The following is an 18,923-nucleotide window of genomic DNA, read 5'->3' on the forward strand; positions in this document are numbered from 1 at the left end:
ACTGGCTCAAAGACATGTCAACTACTTTGAGTGAGTTCAGAACAACATGGTAGGGAATATACATGAAGCTGGAGTCGCTGCATGCATGAACACAATCATAAAACAACGTCTGGTTTGTGCTGGGTGGAGGATCGTGTGCAAATAAGCAGAACACAGTCAGCTGATGGCTGGAGGTTACTCAGAGTCAACAAAGTCTGTTTTCTTTTCTTGTGCGACACTTATGGCAGATGAGCATGTGACTTCTGTTAAGAGCAACTAAAGCTGCAACAAAGCTGTGAGTGAGAATAAATGGTAAAATACTCTGATGATGGCAGCAGAGCCTCCTCAGCTTGGGGCCATGGCCTTTATATGAACGTAGCCACCATGACTTCACCAGTTTGTTTGTTTACTACCATTTTGAAGCCTCGGTTTTGGCGTTTTGGTTGCGGCCATCTTGTTTTTTTTGGGGGCCAGATGTGACCATATTTTCAGGGTGGATTACCTCTATCCTGGTTGACAGGTCGCCGTGTTCTCAATCACAGGCGGCCACGCCCTTAAGGATACCCTGCTGTTACGTCTATTTTAATCTAAATTGGACTTTAACTTACGAACTTAACATCACGCTGTGTTGAAAAATAATTAAATCCAGCGACTGAGACCATTTACTCCTTTTAAAAATGTTTACTGAGGTAATAATCGTAGTGAAAAGTTGGTCATTGTAGACTTCCATACAATTGGACTTTTCTGCAACCAGATGGCCATGAGAAAGAATGCAGCTCCTTGTAGCAGATATTGAAGGGTTCTCCTGCAGAGCTGCCTTCCTGCATGTTTTAGGTTTCTCCGTACTTGAACGCACCTGATTCGAATGTTTTGCTCATTATGAATCCCCTCAGACGCTTCAGTTGGTTGATAATGAGCAGATCATTCAAGTCAGGTGTGTTAGAGTACGGATAAACCTAAAACATGCAGGAAGGTAGCCCTCCAGGAGCAGGGCTGGAGACCCTGCTTCTTTTTTACAGTTTTATCTTGGGGTATAACTTAATATTTTTAGAAGAAATGGAATTATGGGTATTGTAGTCTTTTGGAGTTGACCCATACTTGGCCCTTAAGTCAGGATATTTTGCTGCTCATTTGTTTTTAACCTCTCTTGCAAGGCTGCACTGCTCTGTAAGCATCATTCTGACTCTTGTGTTTCATTACGCTCATGCAGAAGAAAAAAGTTGGTCTTGTTCCCTTCAGCTATAAAGTCTTGAAGAAGATTTGACGAAATCATGAGGAAATAAATCTTGTGAGCTCTGGGACTTGGGAGAAGTGGAATGTCCCAATTACCGTCAGTATTTCCCAAACTGTCACAAATCAAACTCGTGACATTTTCCGGTGTACAAATCATCTGCAAACCGTTTCTCAACAGCAACGAAAACGGCCATCTGTGATTCATATATTCAATAAGCACACACAAGCCTTCACATGTGATCAGGATCTGGTTTGTATTAGTTTTTACAAACTATGTACATGCAATCTGTGCTAATTTTAATGCATTAAGACAATAATTAATCCCACCAATCAGTGTACCAACCGCACCAACCAGAATAAGCATTACATTTACGGTCAGAGAAGCTTTCAGAAGTCGAGGCGTAATCGGGGAGTCATTTGACCTTTAACAGATCATTGGATGTCTACGCCTACACTCTGCATGAGAGACAGTTTTAAGGAGGGGTAAGATTATAGACTTGAGCTTTCTTAGATGGCACTTCTGTGTCGTTATAACGGATGCGTGGGCGACTTTATGAGGAGAAGGTGAAAAGATTATGCAACTACACAAATAACGCTGACTCAGTCTGTCATTAAACTTGACATTAGACCCCAAAACTATTTGGCAGAGAGGGTTGGAATCATTTCCTTCTGTTTCATACAGGCTGACACACATACGAGTAAAGCCAGGGGTGGATTATTTAAAGGTCAAGAGAATATAATTGCCTTATTGAAGTATTAAACAGTGTAGCTGAACTTCACAGGAATTCCTTCAAAAGGTCACAGCAAGACATGGAATCCGTTTACTATCTTGTCAGATCGTCACAGACAGAGCAATGTCTGGTTGTTGGGAACTTTTCCAAGAGATTGCAAAGCATCAAAGCGCACAAGTGCAAAAACAGTGGTGTCAGTGGCCCTGACCACACAGAATGAGTCAATCACATCCAGCTATCAGGCCATGAAAAGAGGCCTTGTTTTAATCAACATGGTGGACAATCTTCCCTTTTTTTTTAAAGACAAGAATTGATTTGTTTAAATGGGCACTAAGCCACAAACCATGAGTGTAGCTTCTGTTTCATTCTAACATGTATTCAGTATTTTAAAAAGGTAGCCGATTTATTTTCCCAAAGTCTTACAAATTAAGCTTTGAGTATGTTAATATGTTTTTGTGTCGATACACCACAGCTTTGGTTTAAAAGTGCAGGCAACACAACAAAGTAAATAAAAGATATTAACTTACTATGTAAGGGATAATGTATAGTGAGCAGGTTGTTATCGCGGAATGGAACCCCCGACAGGGTTCCCAAAGGGGTTCCTCTGCGATAACAACCTGCTCACAATACATTATCATGGCTTTTTACTTACGAAATCCATTATTTGACACAAAATTTTTTTATTAAAATGAGCTTACCTAGCTAATATTACTCACATTAAAATGAGCTAACCGAGCTAATATTACTCACATTAAAATGAGCTAACCGAGCTAATATTAGTCACATTAAAATGAGCTAACCTAGCTAATATTAGTCACATTAAAATGAGCTAACCTAGCTGTTTTACTGACATTAAAATGAGCTAACCTAGCTAATATTAGTCACATTAAAATGAGCTAACCGAGCTGTTTTACTGACATTAAAATGAGCTAACCAAGCTAATATTAGTCACATTAAAATGAGCTAACCTAGCTGTTTTACTGACATTAAAATGAGCTAACCTAGCTAATATTAGTCACATTAAAATGAGCTAACCGAGCTGTTTTACTGACATTAAAATGAGCTAACCAAGCTAATATTAGTCACATTAAAATGAGCTAACCTAGCTAATATTATTCACATTAAAATGAGCTAACCAAGCTAATATTAGTCACATTAAAATGAGCTAACCTAGCTAATATTAGTCACATTAAAATGAGCTAACCTAGCTAATATTATTCACATTAAAATGAGCTAACCAAGCTAATATTAGTCACATTAAAATGAGCTAACCTAGCTAATATTAGTCACATTAAAATGAGCTAACCTAGCTAATATTATTCACATTAAAATGAGCTAACCTAGCTGTTTTACTGACATTAAAATGAGCTAACCTAGCTAATATTAGTCACATTAAAATGAGCTAACCGAGCTGTTTTACTGACATTAAAATGAGCTAACCTAGCTAATATTAGTCACATTAAAATGAGCTAACCTAGCTAATATTAGTCACATTAAAATGAGCTAACTGAAATGTTATTACTCACATTAAAATGAGCTAACCTAGCTAATAATAGTCACATTAAAATGACCTAACCTAGCTGTTTTACATACATTAAAATGAGCTAACCTAACTGTTTTACTGACATTAAAATGAGCTAACCTAGCTAATAATAGTCACATTAAAATGAGCTAACCTAGCTAATAATAGTCACATTAAAATGAGCTAACCTAGCTAATATTATTCACATTAAAATGACCTAACCTAGCTGTTTTACATACATTAAAATGAGCTAACCTAACTGTTTTACTGACATTAAAATGAGCTAACCTAGCTAATAATAGTCACATTAAAATGAGCTAACCTAGCTAATAATAGTCACATTAAAATGAGCTAACCTAGCTAATATTATTCACATTAAAATGACCTAACCTAGCTGTTTTACATACATTAAAATGAGATAACCTAGATGACCCTCAGCAGTAAGGTGGAGCAGCATTTATGCATCTGGAGAGGTGCCAAAAATTCAGCACCAGGTCATGTACTCATTTCCTTTCAGAGAACAGTACAACTGATCCGAAGTCTTTAGAATATCAACAGAAATCTTCTCTCTTGGTGCCTGAACGGTTAGAGGTATTATGTAAGAAAATCCGCCTCAAATACTCAGCACGTCCCCCAAAAATGATGTAACTGATCACCCATGTGGATAAGATCTCCTCCTGGGACAGTGCGAGTACATTTCTGCTGATGAAGCACACCTTTCCCCCGAGGGGGCTCACAAATCCTGGCTGCAACCCTAACCCTGCTCTTAAACTTTACAATGACATGCAAGTCATGTCACAGCTGACATAATTAGAGGCATAGACAAGGGCTTTCACGGTTGTTAGAATTAAGTATTAAGTTGCGCGTACAGGAACACACCTATATATTCAGATCCATACACACACAAACATGCTGGAATATGCACAAGACTTGTAGTCTATATGTTCTAGTACATGGAGTCCCAGTCCAGTGTGGGGAACATGAGCGCAGCACATTAAGGGAAAAGATCCTGTGCAGTGATGTATGTAAGCATGGTGTCTTTTGCAGCTCTCTGGTTGTACAGGTCAGAGAATAACTATTTGTTGTTTTTACCTTGTAATAATTAACTCTTTTTAACAGCGAATCCTCTTCTCTCTGTAATGATTAACATCCTAAGAATATTCTACGTTGCTCTATCATCTATGAAGAAAAAGATGTTGGAATCCCACATGTAAAACAAGAGTGAGTCTTCTGTCAAGGTGTTCGAGATGACAGCCACGCGTATAACAAAAGCTCGAGCTGGATGCCTAAGATATTTTCACCATTTCCAAGTAATTCAGAGAGAGACGGCTGCACATCAGACACACAGGCTGCAAACAGTGCGTCGAGGGTGGAGCCTTTAATAATATTGATTTTGAAAGGTTGCCAATTACAGTCTCTTCAAATAGATGAACTCAAGCAGAGCGAGCAGAACACATGCAAGCTGCAGCTAACGAACTAACAAAAGAGAAGATTCTCTACAGAGTTACAGGATGAAAAAATATGTTCAAACCTGTCTGAGCATCTAAAAAAATGACTTATATGGAAATCTATCAGTGGGAAAGCGGAGCTTGTGTTCCTACCACTTAGCCTCCTTTTCTTTGCATATAAGGGATTAAGGAAGAGTTAACAGAGTGTGACTTGTGCCTGCTACATTTCTGTGAGAGCTGTCTGTCAAACAGCAGTGAGCCCTGCAGCTTTACTCAGCTTAACAGACAGTGTTCAAGTGTAGTTTAGAGATCATAAGTCACTGTGTTAAAGGTAACTGCAGCCATGAAGACAACGCAACTGCTGCACTTTGTTTTGCCATTGGCAGGGTCAAGTGTCAAGTCCAGTGCCCTGTGTTTAGTCTACTTCCTGTTTGGCCTTTATACCATGAAACATTAGCATTAAACATCACCAAAGTCACACGTCAGAGTTTGAATACATGTCTTGGGGAAGTACTTAATTCTTTATGAAGAAAAATGGGGTTGTAAAATTGACTAAAATGCCTCTAGTGATGTCACTTGAGTCATCTTCCGAAGGGGCTAAGGACCGAAATCAGGGGCTGTTGCTGTCAAGGCGTGTAGCAGTAGCTGAAGCCGAGAGCACGGAGAAATGAGGCAGGCAGACAGAGATCCTGGGTGGCTGATGAATCACTGATGCGAACTGAACAATCTGGCAAATACTGGTGTGAAGAGCTGGGTTATATATAGTGCAGGAGCTGATGAGCGAATGGATCCAAGGTGTGCAGGTGGATTGGCAGCAGGAGGGTAATTGATAGCCACGCCCAAACACACACAGACAGAGAGAAAACACAACAACAACAACAACACTAGGAATGAGGGAGAGGCACAGCCCAGACCATGACAGTGGCGTTAGTTTGCTTTAGGCTAGTGCTGCGAGCCAACATTAGGTGGTTCAAGTTGCATTGTGGGTAATGTAGGAGCCAGTTTTTGTCAAGAAGGCAGAATGCATGGAATAAAAAACGTGTTTTCTTTTGTGCTGCTGCACAGATTTTTATCATTTCTGACAATGTTGTATGAGTACAATGCTACTAAAATGTGATGCTAACTTATACCAAAGGTATAATAAACAGATACAAGAACTTCTCAGAGTATAATAATAGTGTAATGTGGACTTAATAATTGAAATAAGAGTCATAACGTACACAAATTATTTTAACAGAAATAACAAGTGATTGATTTTCCTGATTTTGTTGGAAATATACATTTATATACTTATAATCACCACTGCATCCAATGCCTATCCATGCTCTCTGTAAATACAACCATCTGCCTCTTGTGTATATAAAGCTACCATATCCGTAACAATATTCATCTCAGCACCTTTGCACTCTCTCCTGCACTTTTGTCTATTGTCTCCTTTCTAGAAGTGTTAGTGTGTTTTTTTTTATTTGTATAATATCCACAGGCCTGTGTATAGAAGCTTGTAGTTTTCGTGCCAGTGTTTGTGTTACTATTTGTCGTAGAAGTGTAAGTGTAGAGTGTTAATTTGTTTGTCTGTACATCGAGAGTAATGGAAAACTGGAGTCAAAGTCCTTTGATTTGCCCACATGATTGGCCTATAAAACCGATTCTGATTGTGGCCTGATTCTGTCAGTTTCAGATTGGAATGGAATGCATTAACGTTAAACTGGTTTAAACTAACGTGACACAGTCCTTACTGAGAGATTGTAATAATTCCTGTGGTCTGATTAGTGACAAGTGTTAAACGGTGTAAAATCAGGTCAAGTTTTGCTTCAGACCTCACATGTCCTCCTTACGGAAGGTGATTTACCGCAGTGGAAATTCTCCACAAGTTTGACATTCCACTTGAGTCTCAGGTAAGCTGTCAAGCGACAGCCAGTCAGTCACACATGAAAGGAAAACAAAGGACACAGCACAGCGGCAGAGCTCTGAGTCAAGACCAACAAGTGGCTCAACTGGCTTCAGGTGTCATCCTACCAGAAACATGTCCACACCGCTGGGTCTCTTTCAGATGATCAAAGAGGCAGAAAAATAAACACTCAAAAGGCAACAAGGAAGCTTAATTTGTTTTACGTGAATCCACAAGGAAAAACAAAATCCGCCTTAATGATGTTACAATTTTTCAATTTCCACTTGTTGCAGATGTAACAACTTTTACAATGGGAAAAGTCGATTTTAATGGCTGACAAAAGTCTGCATTTCTTTACCAGTGGACACTTTGAGGTTGGGGGATTCTCTAAATACATGCAACTCCTCAGGTCTGCACAGAGGAGGCCTGTAAGACAGGCGGGGCTGCCTAAATGCCTCATCTTTCAGTAAGCATGTGTTGTTTTAAGTGCAGAGGACACAGCTTATTTGTTGGCAGGTTATGGAGGAAAAAAAAATAAAAAGAAGTGATGATTCAGAAGCCCTTCAACTGGTATATTTCAGCTCGCAACTTCACTCAACCTGTATCACTGCACAAGAAGCAATCTTTTTGAAGCTGAACACTGTGTGCTCATACAAACATACATTTTCATGCATGAATATAAAGACAGACAAAGAGTCATGGCTTGGAAAACAACCTAGGTTTGGTTCTTTACTCTGACTGATGCCTTTATCTTTTGGTTTATTAACACACCCCTCCGGTGGTTAGAAAGCAATCTTTAAGCCAGTTTCCCGTCAAGTAAAAGTCTTTGCTGCCATCTTCTGGTTTCAAATATATATTAAACATTCACCTAAGAGATTTAAAACCTTCAATAAATAGTGAATAATACTGACTAACTTTTCTATAAAAAACTGACACATACAAGCAATATTTAGTTATTTGAACACCAAATGAAACATCGCAGATATGCAACTTATTATATGAAAATAATCCATTTATGTATCAAGTGATACATGCAAGAAAAGATTGAGAAAGATTTCCTTTGTGTTGTGCATTAATATCCTGCAGCGGTTGCATAATGTAGCTGCTTGGTAAACCTGCACCAGTAGCATCATGCAGCGCTAGTTCACCGACAAATCCTCATCTTTCTGAGATATCTATCTTCCCCATCAACTCAAGGAAAAAAGCAAGCCTTAACTTTTTGTTGCCCTTGTTGGTATTTTTGGCTCATTCCAAATAAACCAATGTGAAGAGCTGAATCAAGGAAACACATGTCTAAATTCCCAATAACACTAAAACACCACAGCTATTCCTGCTGTGCCACAGAGAGATACTTTCCTATACATGGTATATGGCCCCTCAAACTGCTTTACTGATTTCCTCATTCCTCATTTGTTCATAATTAAAATGCTTGTTTCAGCTGAAACGGCTGCAGTGCCAAAACATAGCTGTGTTCCAACATGAATGTGAGAGGAGTCTTCTGGCATGTAACCCAGTGTTACAGGTTCCAGGGAATTATGTGGTGCTAAAGTGGAGTTTCATCCTAAAGTTGAAGTTGTACACATTTACCTCAAATGACATCACACATGTTAATGTTGATGCGAAACCTGCTCATATAAAAATTAAAATCACTCTGAGCACATGAACCCCCTTGAAATCCTGATATACAGGAAGTGACCCCAGTAGGCTGCTGAGATGGACACAGAGAACTGAAGGCTACGGACACTGACTCAGCTTGGCTTTAAAATTTGGTTAACGCTTTAATTGAAGTCATTAAAAACAGATGGACAACCCTAAAAACATTATCCATTTGTTTTTCATCATGCGGCATGCTGAAAACATAATCTCATCAAAACACAGCAAAGCAAACCAGCCGTCCGTCAGAGCTTGGAGGAAGGCAAAACTTTATATTGAAGACTGCATCTCCGAGCAGTTAGGGCCATAAAGCTGAGAGAATACGACAGTAAGAGCTCAAAACAGTGATGGTGAGTTATATCACTCAACACGTGGGTGTGTTGCAAAGTACACAGGTATGTTGACACAGCTCTGTTGGTAAACAAGACATTTTTAGAGGAAATGTTTACCTATCACACGTCCATGGATGACCACTAAGTAAGGCAAGAAAGGTAAGTCTATCATCTCTGCGGAAGTATATCGTTTTACATCAACAAGAAATCAACGCTAGTTTAGGTGTCACACATGCCCCTAAGGCTACATGTGGTACGTTCCAGCAGAGCTGCAATTTCCTAAATGACACCTTTAACGCATTTGTAAAACAACTCACTTATTGCACTTTCTCCTAATGCTTCCTAAACTTGATCAACACCAACAGCATCAGTTACAAAGTTAACAGCAATTTAAGAACCTGTTCATCCACACATGTGTACTTGCCCTGGACTCAAACAGTAAAACAAACTTTCTTCCAAAGATGAAAAGACTTAACACTTACCCCTCATTCAGGTCAGGTCGCGTTTCTGCCGGATGCTCCTGCTTCTCCGAGTTTCCGTCTGCAGCTTCGGTATCAGGAAGGTGTGTGTCTGCGATCAGGACTGACAGCTCAACTACCACCTGTTCCTGCACTGTCGTGGTTCTGCCTGTGCTCTCGGTAATTGTATCCACCCACTCGCTCTTACGCTGTGGAGCCCTATTGTGTTGAACCTCTGTGGCATCTGATTGCAGCTCACTGCTGTGTGTCAAAGTGGCCGTGACAACCTCCACTGCACTTCGAGTATCTGTGACTGAACTTGTTGTAGCGCTAGTGTTGGTTTCTGTGCTGTCGGAGCTCTCTTCGACTCTCTTGTTTACTTCTGCAGGGAGTAAAACTAGCTCTTCTGCCTCTCTAAATAAGGGTGTGACCGTGTCTTCCTGTGTTGTTGTGTTACTGGAGGGAGCCTGAATATATTCAGAACTACTTAAGTCTTTGTAGGCCAGATATTCTATCTGCTGGCCTGGGAGTTGCGGCTCTCGATTACGGTGGTCTTCTGTTTCCAATTCTTTGGTCCGGTTTCCTTTGGACCCCTCCCCCGGCCCATGCAGCTCCCTGGAGGGTGGAGCAGAATCGCATACCAGCAGAGTTTTCACCTGCCCAACCGGTGTGGCCAGTAACTCCTTCCATCTCACCTCCTGCCCCTCTTCTTCCACTAGTGAAAACACTGTAGTTGCTACTTCTTTCTCCTGACTCTTTGCATCATTGCCTTCAAGAAACTCAGACGTCTGAGTTTCTGAACTCTGGCCTCGTAGCTGTTGCTGCACTTCAGTTCTGCGACTGGTATCCTCCTTCTTCTCTTCATTGCTTCCATCTTTCTGCATGTTAACAAGTACCATCCTCAGTCCTTCCTCATCCCTCTTGTTTATCTCTCTTTTTTCGACCCCCCCTTGCTTTGAGAACTCTTCGCGTATCCAAACGACCTCTTTCGTCTCTTTCACCCCTTCTTCCACTTTTGGAAATGCTGTAGTTGCTGCTTCTTTCCCTTGACTCTTCGCATCATTGCCTTGGAGAAACACAGACGTCCAAGTCTCTGAACTTTGGCCTCTTAGCTGTTGCTGCACGTCCATTTGGCGACCGCGATTCTCTTCGTTTTCACCCTCATTCTGCAATTCAACAAATACCACTCTCAGTCCACCCTCATCCCTGTTGTTTATCTCTCTTTCTTCCATCTCCGTCTGCTTTGAGAACTCCTCACCCAGCTCGACGATTTCTTTCACCACCTCTTCCACTTGTGGGAACTCTGTAGTTGATCTTTCTGTCTTCTGACTCCTTGCATCATTTCCTTCAAGAATCCTAGACATAAAGGTTTCTGAACTTTCTAGATGCACCTCAGTTTGGCTACTGATATCGTCTTTGTTTTCGTCATTGCTTTCCTCATTCTGCATTTTAACAAGTACCACCCTCAGCCCATCCTCATCCTGCTTGTTAACGTCTCTTTCTTCGATATCTGCCTGCCTTAAGGACTCCTGACTCAGCCTGATGATTTCTTTCACCACCTCTTCCACTTGTGAAAACTCTGAAGGTGATAATTCTTTCTCCTGACTCTTTGCATCATTTCCTTCAAGAAGCTTAGACCTCAAGCTTTCTGAACTTTCTGGATGCACCTGAGTTTGGCTACTGATATCGACGTTGTTTTCGTCATTGCTTTCCTCATTCTGCATTTTAACAATTACCACCCTACGTCCTCCCTCATCCGTCTGGCTTATATCTCTGTCTACAATCTCCCTGACTACCTCTTCCAACTCTTTCACCTCTTCTTCCACTTGGGGAAACGTTGTAGTTGCTACTTCTTTCTCATGACTCTTCATGTCATTGCCTTCAAGAACATCAGGAGTCCAGGTTTCTGAACTCTGGCTTCTTAGTTGTTGCTGCACTTCAGTTGGGCTGCTGATATCCACATCCAAGTTGTCATTGCTTTCCACATCCTGCATTTTAATAATTAGCACCCTCGGTCCTTCCTCATCTCTCTTGCGTATCTCTCTTTCTGCAATCTCCCCCTGCATCGAGAAGTCCTCACGCAGCCCTACAAACTCCTTCAACTCCTTCACCTCTCCCTCCACCTGTGGAAAGCCTGTAGTTGCTACTTCTTTCTCCTGACTCTTCAGATCATTGCCTTCAAGAAACACAGATGACCAGGTTTCTGAACTTTGGTGGTACACAGTTGGGCTGCTGATATCCTCCTTCTTTTCTTCAGTGATTTGCTCACCCTGCAGTTTAACAATTAACACCCTCCGTCCTCCCTCATCCCTTTTATCTGTTTCTGCATTTTCCTTCTGCTGCAGATACTCCTCACTCAGTCCAACGATCTCTCTCACCCTGTCTCCCACGTAAATCTCTTCTCTGTCATCCATCGTGCACACCTGTTCATCCCCGCTGTCTTGTATGTTGTCCTCTTCAGCGCTGTAGTAGATCTCTATGGCACTGCTATCGTCTGATCCCACGCTCAGATACGTTGGACTTAAAAACCCATCAGACCCACTCATTTGTCCGGAAGGAATAGCAGAGAAGCTCTTTATTGTCTCGATGTTTAACTCAAGATCCTTCCCGGAATCCATAATTTCAGGCCCAGGAGAGGTGCAGCCAGGAACAGAGCTCGCCTCATCTGTGACTAACTCTTTGACCAGGATCACTCTCCGTATGGAGTCTGTAACCTGAGCATCTGTCCCCTGGGATGTTACACAGTCAGAAACAGGAGGGGCTGAGCTTTGAAACACAGAGGCTGGTCTGGCAGTGTCTTGAATGAGGCCAGAACTGTCTGCTTTCACCTCTAAAAGGGAGCGGGTCAGCTCTGAGTAAGTAATGTTAGAACTGTCGGCTGGATCAGAAGCCGAATCAAGAGAGGATGTATGGTCTCTGAGGGGGATATCTGCATCTCTAAGAGGTTCAGAAGCATTGGAGGTTTGGTAAGAAGTAAATGTGTAGCTCTCACTGGAAGGAATCACCTCTCTCTCACTGTAGGTTGCATTCATGTTGGTATAGCTTTCTACTGCATCATCCTCTTTGGGAGTGGCAGAGTACAACTCTCTTGAAGTTGACAGGCTTGAGTATGTGACACTACCTTCTATGAGACACTCATCGAAGGTTTTAATCACAACAGGTTCCGAGCTGGTGTCGGAGTGTTGTATCTCGGTGTGGATTTCAGGTGGAGGGTTTGAGAGGGATGACATGACCTCAGAGGTGAAGTTCTGGGGGAACAATGACTCGTACAACGCTTCATAAACATCATCTCCAGGAACATAATTTTGAGTGACAGGCTGAGTATCCTTTTCGCCGCTAAACGCTGAGGTTGTGTCGACACTCTCGGCAGATTCGGAATTAGATTTCTCATCGTGAGAAATTGACACTTCTTGACGGACAGAAGCAGAATCTGTTTTGAGAGCAGGAACAGGCTGCGTCTCTGAAATGGTGGCTTCAATTTCGGAGACAACACTTGCCAAGTATGCTTCAGCATTTGGAGTCGTACTGTCAGTGACGTCAGGGGCATCGGGTTGAAGCTGTGACGATGTAACTGTGGTGGATTCGGCACGAGATATTTCTGTTTCCGTGTGCTGGAGGATGTTGAAGTCACACAGGCGGTTGCTTGTTGGGACCGAGTCAACAACTGCCTCCTTGAGATCTGCAGTGTCATGAACAGTTGCAGGCTGGTTGGCTTGAAGGGTCGGTACAGTCTTTTTTTCAACGGCACAGGTGTTTTCTGTGTAAGTCATGGAAGCAGGTGAATTGGAATTGCCTTTGGGCAAGTTATCGTGAACAGGAATGTTCTCTTTCTCCTCATATGAATCTAGGCTGTCCAGCTGCAGCTCAGGAATGGTTGCAATCGGTGCTTTCTGCTGATCCCTGTCAACATCAAGTAAATCGGTGGCATTCTTCAGAGGCTCCTCTGCTTCTGGTTGGGCATGTATAGCATCAGATAACTGTAATTCGGGCAGACTGAAGTATGATTCTGACTGGTTTGTGGCCACAGGAGGAGGAGATGGGATGTCAAATTTAATGCTGGTGTCAAGCACCGGTTGAGACATACTGAATCTCTTTGTGTCCACCTGGCTGAGGTCCGGAGGAGGCTAGAAGAAAATCATTTACAGTTTCACTCACAAAATAATTAAGAGTTTACAGAGCAGTACTTTTATTGAAATAAGACTAATTTGCAGAGTTAGCCTAAAGTTATGACCTTTCTTGTGTTGCCAATGAAATCAAGCCACAGGGCCCAAGCATTCAAAATCCATTAAGGTTGTTAAACACTTAACTGAATCACTATCCTGCAATAGCTGTTTTCTATGGCCACTTTAAGGTAGCATAATTTTTACATTGGTGATTGTAAGTTGATTAGCGATACTATTATCAAACAGCTAACAGCCTTTGAACACACCAGAAGTTATGAAGAGTCATCATCAGACATTAAGCCTTCTTTACTTCTAACTCTACAAACCCAAATACTGGCTCTCTAATAACTCTGCTCTTGGTTTCAACCAACTCCTGAGGGAAATAGCTAGCTCTTTAGCTGCTAGTTGCTAACTGTGTCTGAGCAGGTAATGTGCCGTTGGTTTTTAGAGACCTTTTAGAATAGTTGTGGGCCAAATATCTAAACTGAAACTCAATTTAAAGGTTCATAGCTTGGAGGGCAATGCAACCTCTGCAAGGTCATCACTATGAGCAACCCGACATTACCCATAATGCTTTCTGTGTCATTTGATGCATTTCTTTAAACTGTCGATTATAGCTGCTTTAAAGCTGATTTAAAAAAAAACATTGACAGATCAAAGGAAAACTTCACAAATCTAATATCTAACACATTTAACTTTAAGGAAAACAGAAATTATGAAAAAATAAATGTAAAACAAAAATGATCAAATTGTGAAGCAGATGGAATAATTTTGGATTCTAATAATCAAATAAGCGTTAATAAACAACCTTCTTGGTTTTTGAAAAACTGTCCTGGGCCTATGTTTCAGAAAAGAATGCTTAATCCTTCAATGGTAGTGCAAATATTTGCTTAAATCTAATTATAATAAAATAGCCTATAATTATAGTTTATCATATCATATAGTTATATATGTAGTACCACGTTTCATAAGGTACCAAAAGAAGATGAGGAACAGGGTTACCTCCTCTTGCTCCTCAATGCCCGTGCTATGAAGGCCAAAAGCACTCTTCGAGAGACTCTCCTCATTTTTCTTCTTCCTCTTTCTGAGACCAAAGGAAAAGGTGGAAAACCTTCTGGGCTTGCGGAGGTCCAAATCTGAGTAGCTGAGTTCTTTGGCCTGAGAGGAAGAGAAAGGGATGGAGGGATAGAAGGGGGAGAGGGAGGAAGAAATACACAAAGACACAACATTTCAAGGTTAATATTTAATCTAACGATGAATCCATTACCTAAACTTGGAATGTATTTAAATTGAGGGAGTGTAGCTTTTATGGCTATAAAGATATTTAATCAATTGTTCAATCAATCAATCGTTAACAACATAGTGTGTATTGCAAACCCTACCCCACTGAACTGATCAAACATGCCAGACATACGGAACCATCTGACAGCCATTACTCAGGGTTAATTAGAGGACTCTGAGTTCATACACTACCTCATTCATCGGTAAGAATGAGGATATTGCATAATAAATAATGATTCCAGGCATTACAAACAAGAAAGAGTTGACACCTAACTTCATTCCAAGCAGGTGGCTGCTCCACCCTGAAAGAGGGAAAGACTAGTTGAACATGATCTGCTACACCTGTTAGCTCCTGGCTCAGAGACGGTGGTTTGGGGTCTTACGTTCAACAGATGAAACATTTCATTTCCCCTTTTAGTGCACATATGATGAAGCGTGTGGTGTGTTATAAACTTAAAACAAAAACTGATTCAAACAATTATCAATATGGTGGTGTGTAAAAAGATGTCCTCTTTGACCTTTTGGCCTTATCAGATAAAAAGACACTAAATTAAGCTCATGCAGGAAATTCCTGATTGAAAAGATAGAGGTGTTACTCCGGTGATTATGTGTGGGTGTTTTTGTAAACGGTGATGACAAAGGACAGGGAAACATCAGGCTGTCTGTCAATGCCACCTGCCAGGTCTTTAACTGGGTGTGCCTGCTCAAATTCTTGCTTCTGACGAATAGTTTGAAAGGAATGAGAAGAAGCAGGGACAACAAGACAACAAGTCTTAGTGAGTCTGTGGTGGGTGGACAGAATACCTCCGCTGAGTTAGTCACATTCAAAGTCTACCACAGGAGCGTGTCCAAAAACCAGAGATTAAAGGACTGCTGATGTAAAGATAAACAGCCACACATCAGTGTTTCTATACTCTTTTATTTAACGCTGTAAATGAAGGAAATCAATTTAATCTACAGGCTGAAGTAACAATAAAGAACTTGTTTGTTCACATGAATTAAAGTTAAGGGAAAAAGTTAAGGTTGAATAATTTTCCAATCAATCTCATGCAAAACATTACCGGTTTAAAGTATAAAATTTAAGTAAGATTGTGTAACTTACAAAAAAAGAAGAAAAACAACATTACCATGTGATCACATGTGGCAAATGTGGAACACAGGTGTTTGCTCATGTGATACAGATATTCTGCACATGAATATAAGATGTTGCGGCATGATTTTTCCATATGCGCTCCATATTTTGCAACATTTGACCTGGTTTAAAGCTCCTGTGAGGAACTTTCTGTTTGTGTTGATTTTGGCGCCCCCTGTGGACAAAGCCATACCTCTTATCGCTTTGCTGATTTTGTCCTGTACATGCTTAAGTGGTGGTTTTTAACACTAAATCTCATCCTGCTTCCTTTCGCAGTCATATGTACCACTCACTTTAAATTTTTTTATGTAAATGTAAACAAAGGCAGCGTGCAGTTAATCGCTTCGTCTGACACCTACCCCCCCCCAGCGGTTTCAGGCATTAAAAACAACTATAGAGAAATAATCAATCTTGTCGCTGATGGTCTGGTTTGCTTTTGTAGCTCATGGAGAGTCATCAGAATTAATTTCAGTCTGTTTCATAACCAGCAAAAAAAATCCTCACAGGAGCTTTAAAGCATTTTCTCAAATTGAAGGGAAGAATATTCACCTGTTAACATCCAATCGTTCAAATGTGATGAACATGTGGAAAACAAGTAAAGCCTTTGTTCTCCTTTGTATGCTGAAGACGGCATAAGAGCCGAAACGCGTTCATCTGTGACCCACATTAAAGTCGATTCTACTTGATCCTGTGAGTGCCGGAGCTTTCTGTTTTTTCTGAAAACAAGTAAAGTAACACAGTCTTTTCCTTAGTGTTAAAAAGTTTAATTCATAAACTATAAAACAATCCCATTTGCTCAATTTAAAACACAGCCTTGTTTTTATCTGGTATAAACATACCGTGAATGGGTAAGACCAAATCTTAAAGGGGGGAACATTTAGACAGACGTTGCTTTGTGACTGACATTTAAATTCAAGTCACAAGCTTGTTCTTTTTTTTTTAAACAAGAGATTAAAGCCATTCCTTGTTGGCTTTGAACCTGACCATGAGTGTAACATGCAGCTAAACAAAGACAAATATAAAGCTTGTTTACTGATGGTGCATTTCAGTTCATCCCCCACCTGAATTATCCTCATTCCAACACTTGATGCTTGTTGCACAACAACATACTTTGCATAGGATACATACCCTCAAGGTGTGCATGAAGACTCTGAACAGCAGAGGTGAATGTGTTGTTTGTTCTATGTTAAAGTAAGCTTGTGGTCTCCGACACCTGAAATTACATTTAAAGGGCCACGACACATTTCCAACAAAGATAAGCTCCGTTATAGTTTTTCTTACATCGCAACTATTCTTATTTATTTATTTTTTAAATTTATTTTACTTTGAACATGTACAAAAGAAATAAATAAAAATAAAACAAGAACAATTGAAGAAAAACCATAATCTCCAGTGTGATTCCACCCATTGAACACGTTCAAAAAGGAGTAGGAAGAAGCATACACTTGTCAGGTCCTACCCCCAGATTCTGCATCATTATAGCTAATATCTCCTGGTTACTGTACATTTTAGCTTTCATACTGAGAGCTGAAATACCATAAACATAAACACATAATATACTTAAAACACACATCTACTGCATTCATTTATTGTGCTCCTGAACTATAACCTCACATGCTGTACGGCATGTAGCCAAATCAAAGCATCTCAATGTCAAAGTAGTTTTTTTAAGCCATCTTCCCTACAGGTGTGAACTACAAAGAAAATCACAGTCTATCTTGAGTAAATAACTGGCTCCCTCTTCTGGAGGTTGTACAAAGTCTGTGATGCATTAATGAAGTATGCAGCCTTCACATGTGACTCTTCAATTTAATCAGACTGTATGTAAGACACTCTGCTGTATGTTTGTTGTTTTTGGAGATATGGCGCCCTCTGCAGGGAAGCTGTGCATGTTGCAGTCACCTGCAGTAAATGTATCACTTTGTGGGTGTAACTAAATTATAAAAGTGCTAATTAAGTTGGAGTGTGGTTAAATAATAAGAGATAAACATGACGGTGCTTATTTTCATTGTGAATATTAAAGTAATCTATGTGTGTCTGCTTCTCAGCGTAAGAGGGGCATAATTATGCAAGCAAGACCCCAGGGGAGATTAAGCCTCAGAGATGGAATGCAGAAACGTTAAGTTCCCCACAAAGGGGCCGTTTTCCCATCATTTCTTCATTTTCCCACAAGAATATTTTCTTGTTCAGACAAGTTTGCAATCTGTTCTTAAACAGAGAGAAAACCTACAGGCTGAAAACTAACGTGGCACATGTACTTTTACCCGTCAAAACAATCATTAGATTGAATGTGAAACGGGGACAAAGGGAAGTTGTGAATTGAAGTAGAAAGTAAACCATGCACTTGACATGTAGTGGCACAGGTTGTAACTGAATATCAGCCTTTTAGCCTGAGAAAGTGAAGAGTTTTCAGACGTCCAGACGCTGTTGCATCAAATACGTCCAGAGTAAAATGTTTGTATCGTCTTAATATGAGGACGGGTATAGAGTTTAAAATTTCACTGTCATTCAATATTTGTTTCAAAACCTTCCTGTATCATATCAGGAGACCATTTTGTGCCAAAGACATATTTTATTGGCCTACAGAGCAGCAGGGATGGGGCTGCTGTGCGACAGTTGAAAAGTTATACTACACCACGTTAGTTTTCCTTTGTGTGTTTCTCTTACTAAGTTTGATGCAAAGTGGGTGACCGTGATGTGGACTTGAGTCTCGGTGACTCTAACTCGAGTCGACTCGAGTCGACTCGAGTCACTGTTTTGATGACTTGCGACTTGACTTGACAAAAAATAAATGACTTGAGACTCGACTTGGACTTGCAAGTTAATGACTTGAGACTTGACTTGAGGCATGAAGACTCAGATGACTTGCGTGTGTTCATAAGTTTGAATGTTAGCTGTTAAATATAAAATGATAAAATTGTCAAGTTTCTGTCTAACTATCAAGTATGTACGCAGCGCAAACTGGGAATCATGATTGGACGACTCAAAAAGCTCCCCGGTACGTGATTGTCATGATTGGAGGACTGGCCGTCAGTCAAACTCCTCGCTATGGCAACAGGCAACATCAAAGCCCCCTGCTACCTGATGTTTGAGAAGCCTCATC

The 18,923-nt window shown here is 40.6% G+C and overlaps 1 protein-coding gene across 1 annotated transcript in view; it reads right to left on the reverse strand.

Moving 5' to 3' along the window:
* crybg2 (crystallin beta-gamma domain containing 2) overlaps positions 1-18,923 on the reverse strand; it is a 54,415-nt gene that overhangs the window by 22,432 nt on the left and 13,060 nt on the right. Inside the window, exons 3-4 of the mRNA XM_069681259.1 lie at positions 14,410-14,565; positions 9,269-13,368 (exon numbers count right to left, since the gene is read on the reverse strand). Of these exons, the coding sequence (XP_069537360.1) occupies positions 9,269-13,368; positions 14,410-14,565 (4,256 nt within the window). The remainder of the gene's footprint in view (positions 1-9,268; positions 13,369-14,409; positions 14,566-18,923) is intronic.

Source organism: Semicossyphus pulcher, unplaced genomic scaffold (assembly GCF_022749685.1).
Source record: "Semicossyphus pulcher isolate SPU_LCO1_2020_fin unplaced genomic scaffold, fSemPul1.0.p SCAF_5, whole genome shotgun sequence".
Taxonomy (NCBI): Eukaryota; Metazoa; Chordata; class Actinopteri; order Labriformes; family Labridae; genus Semicossyphus; species Semicossyphus pulcher.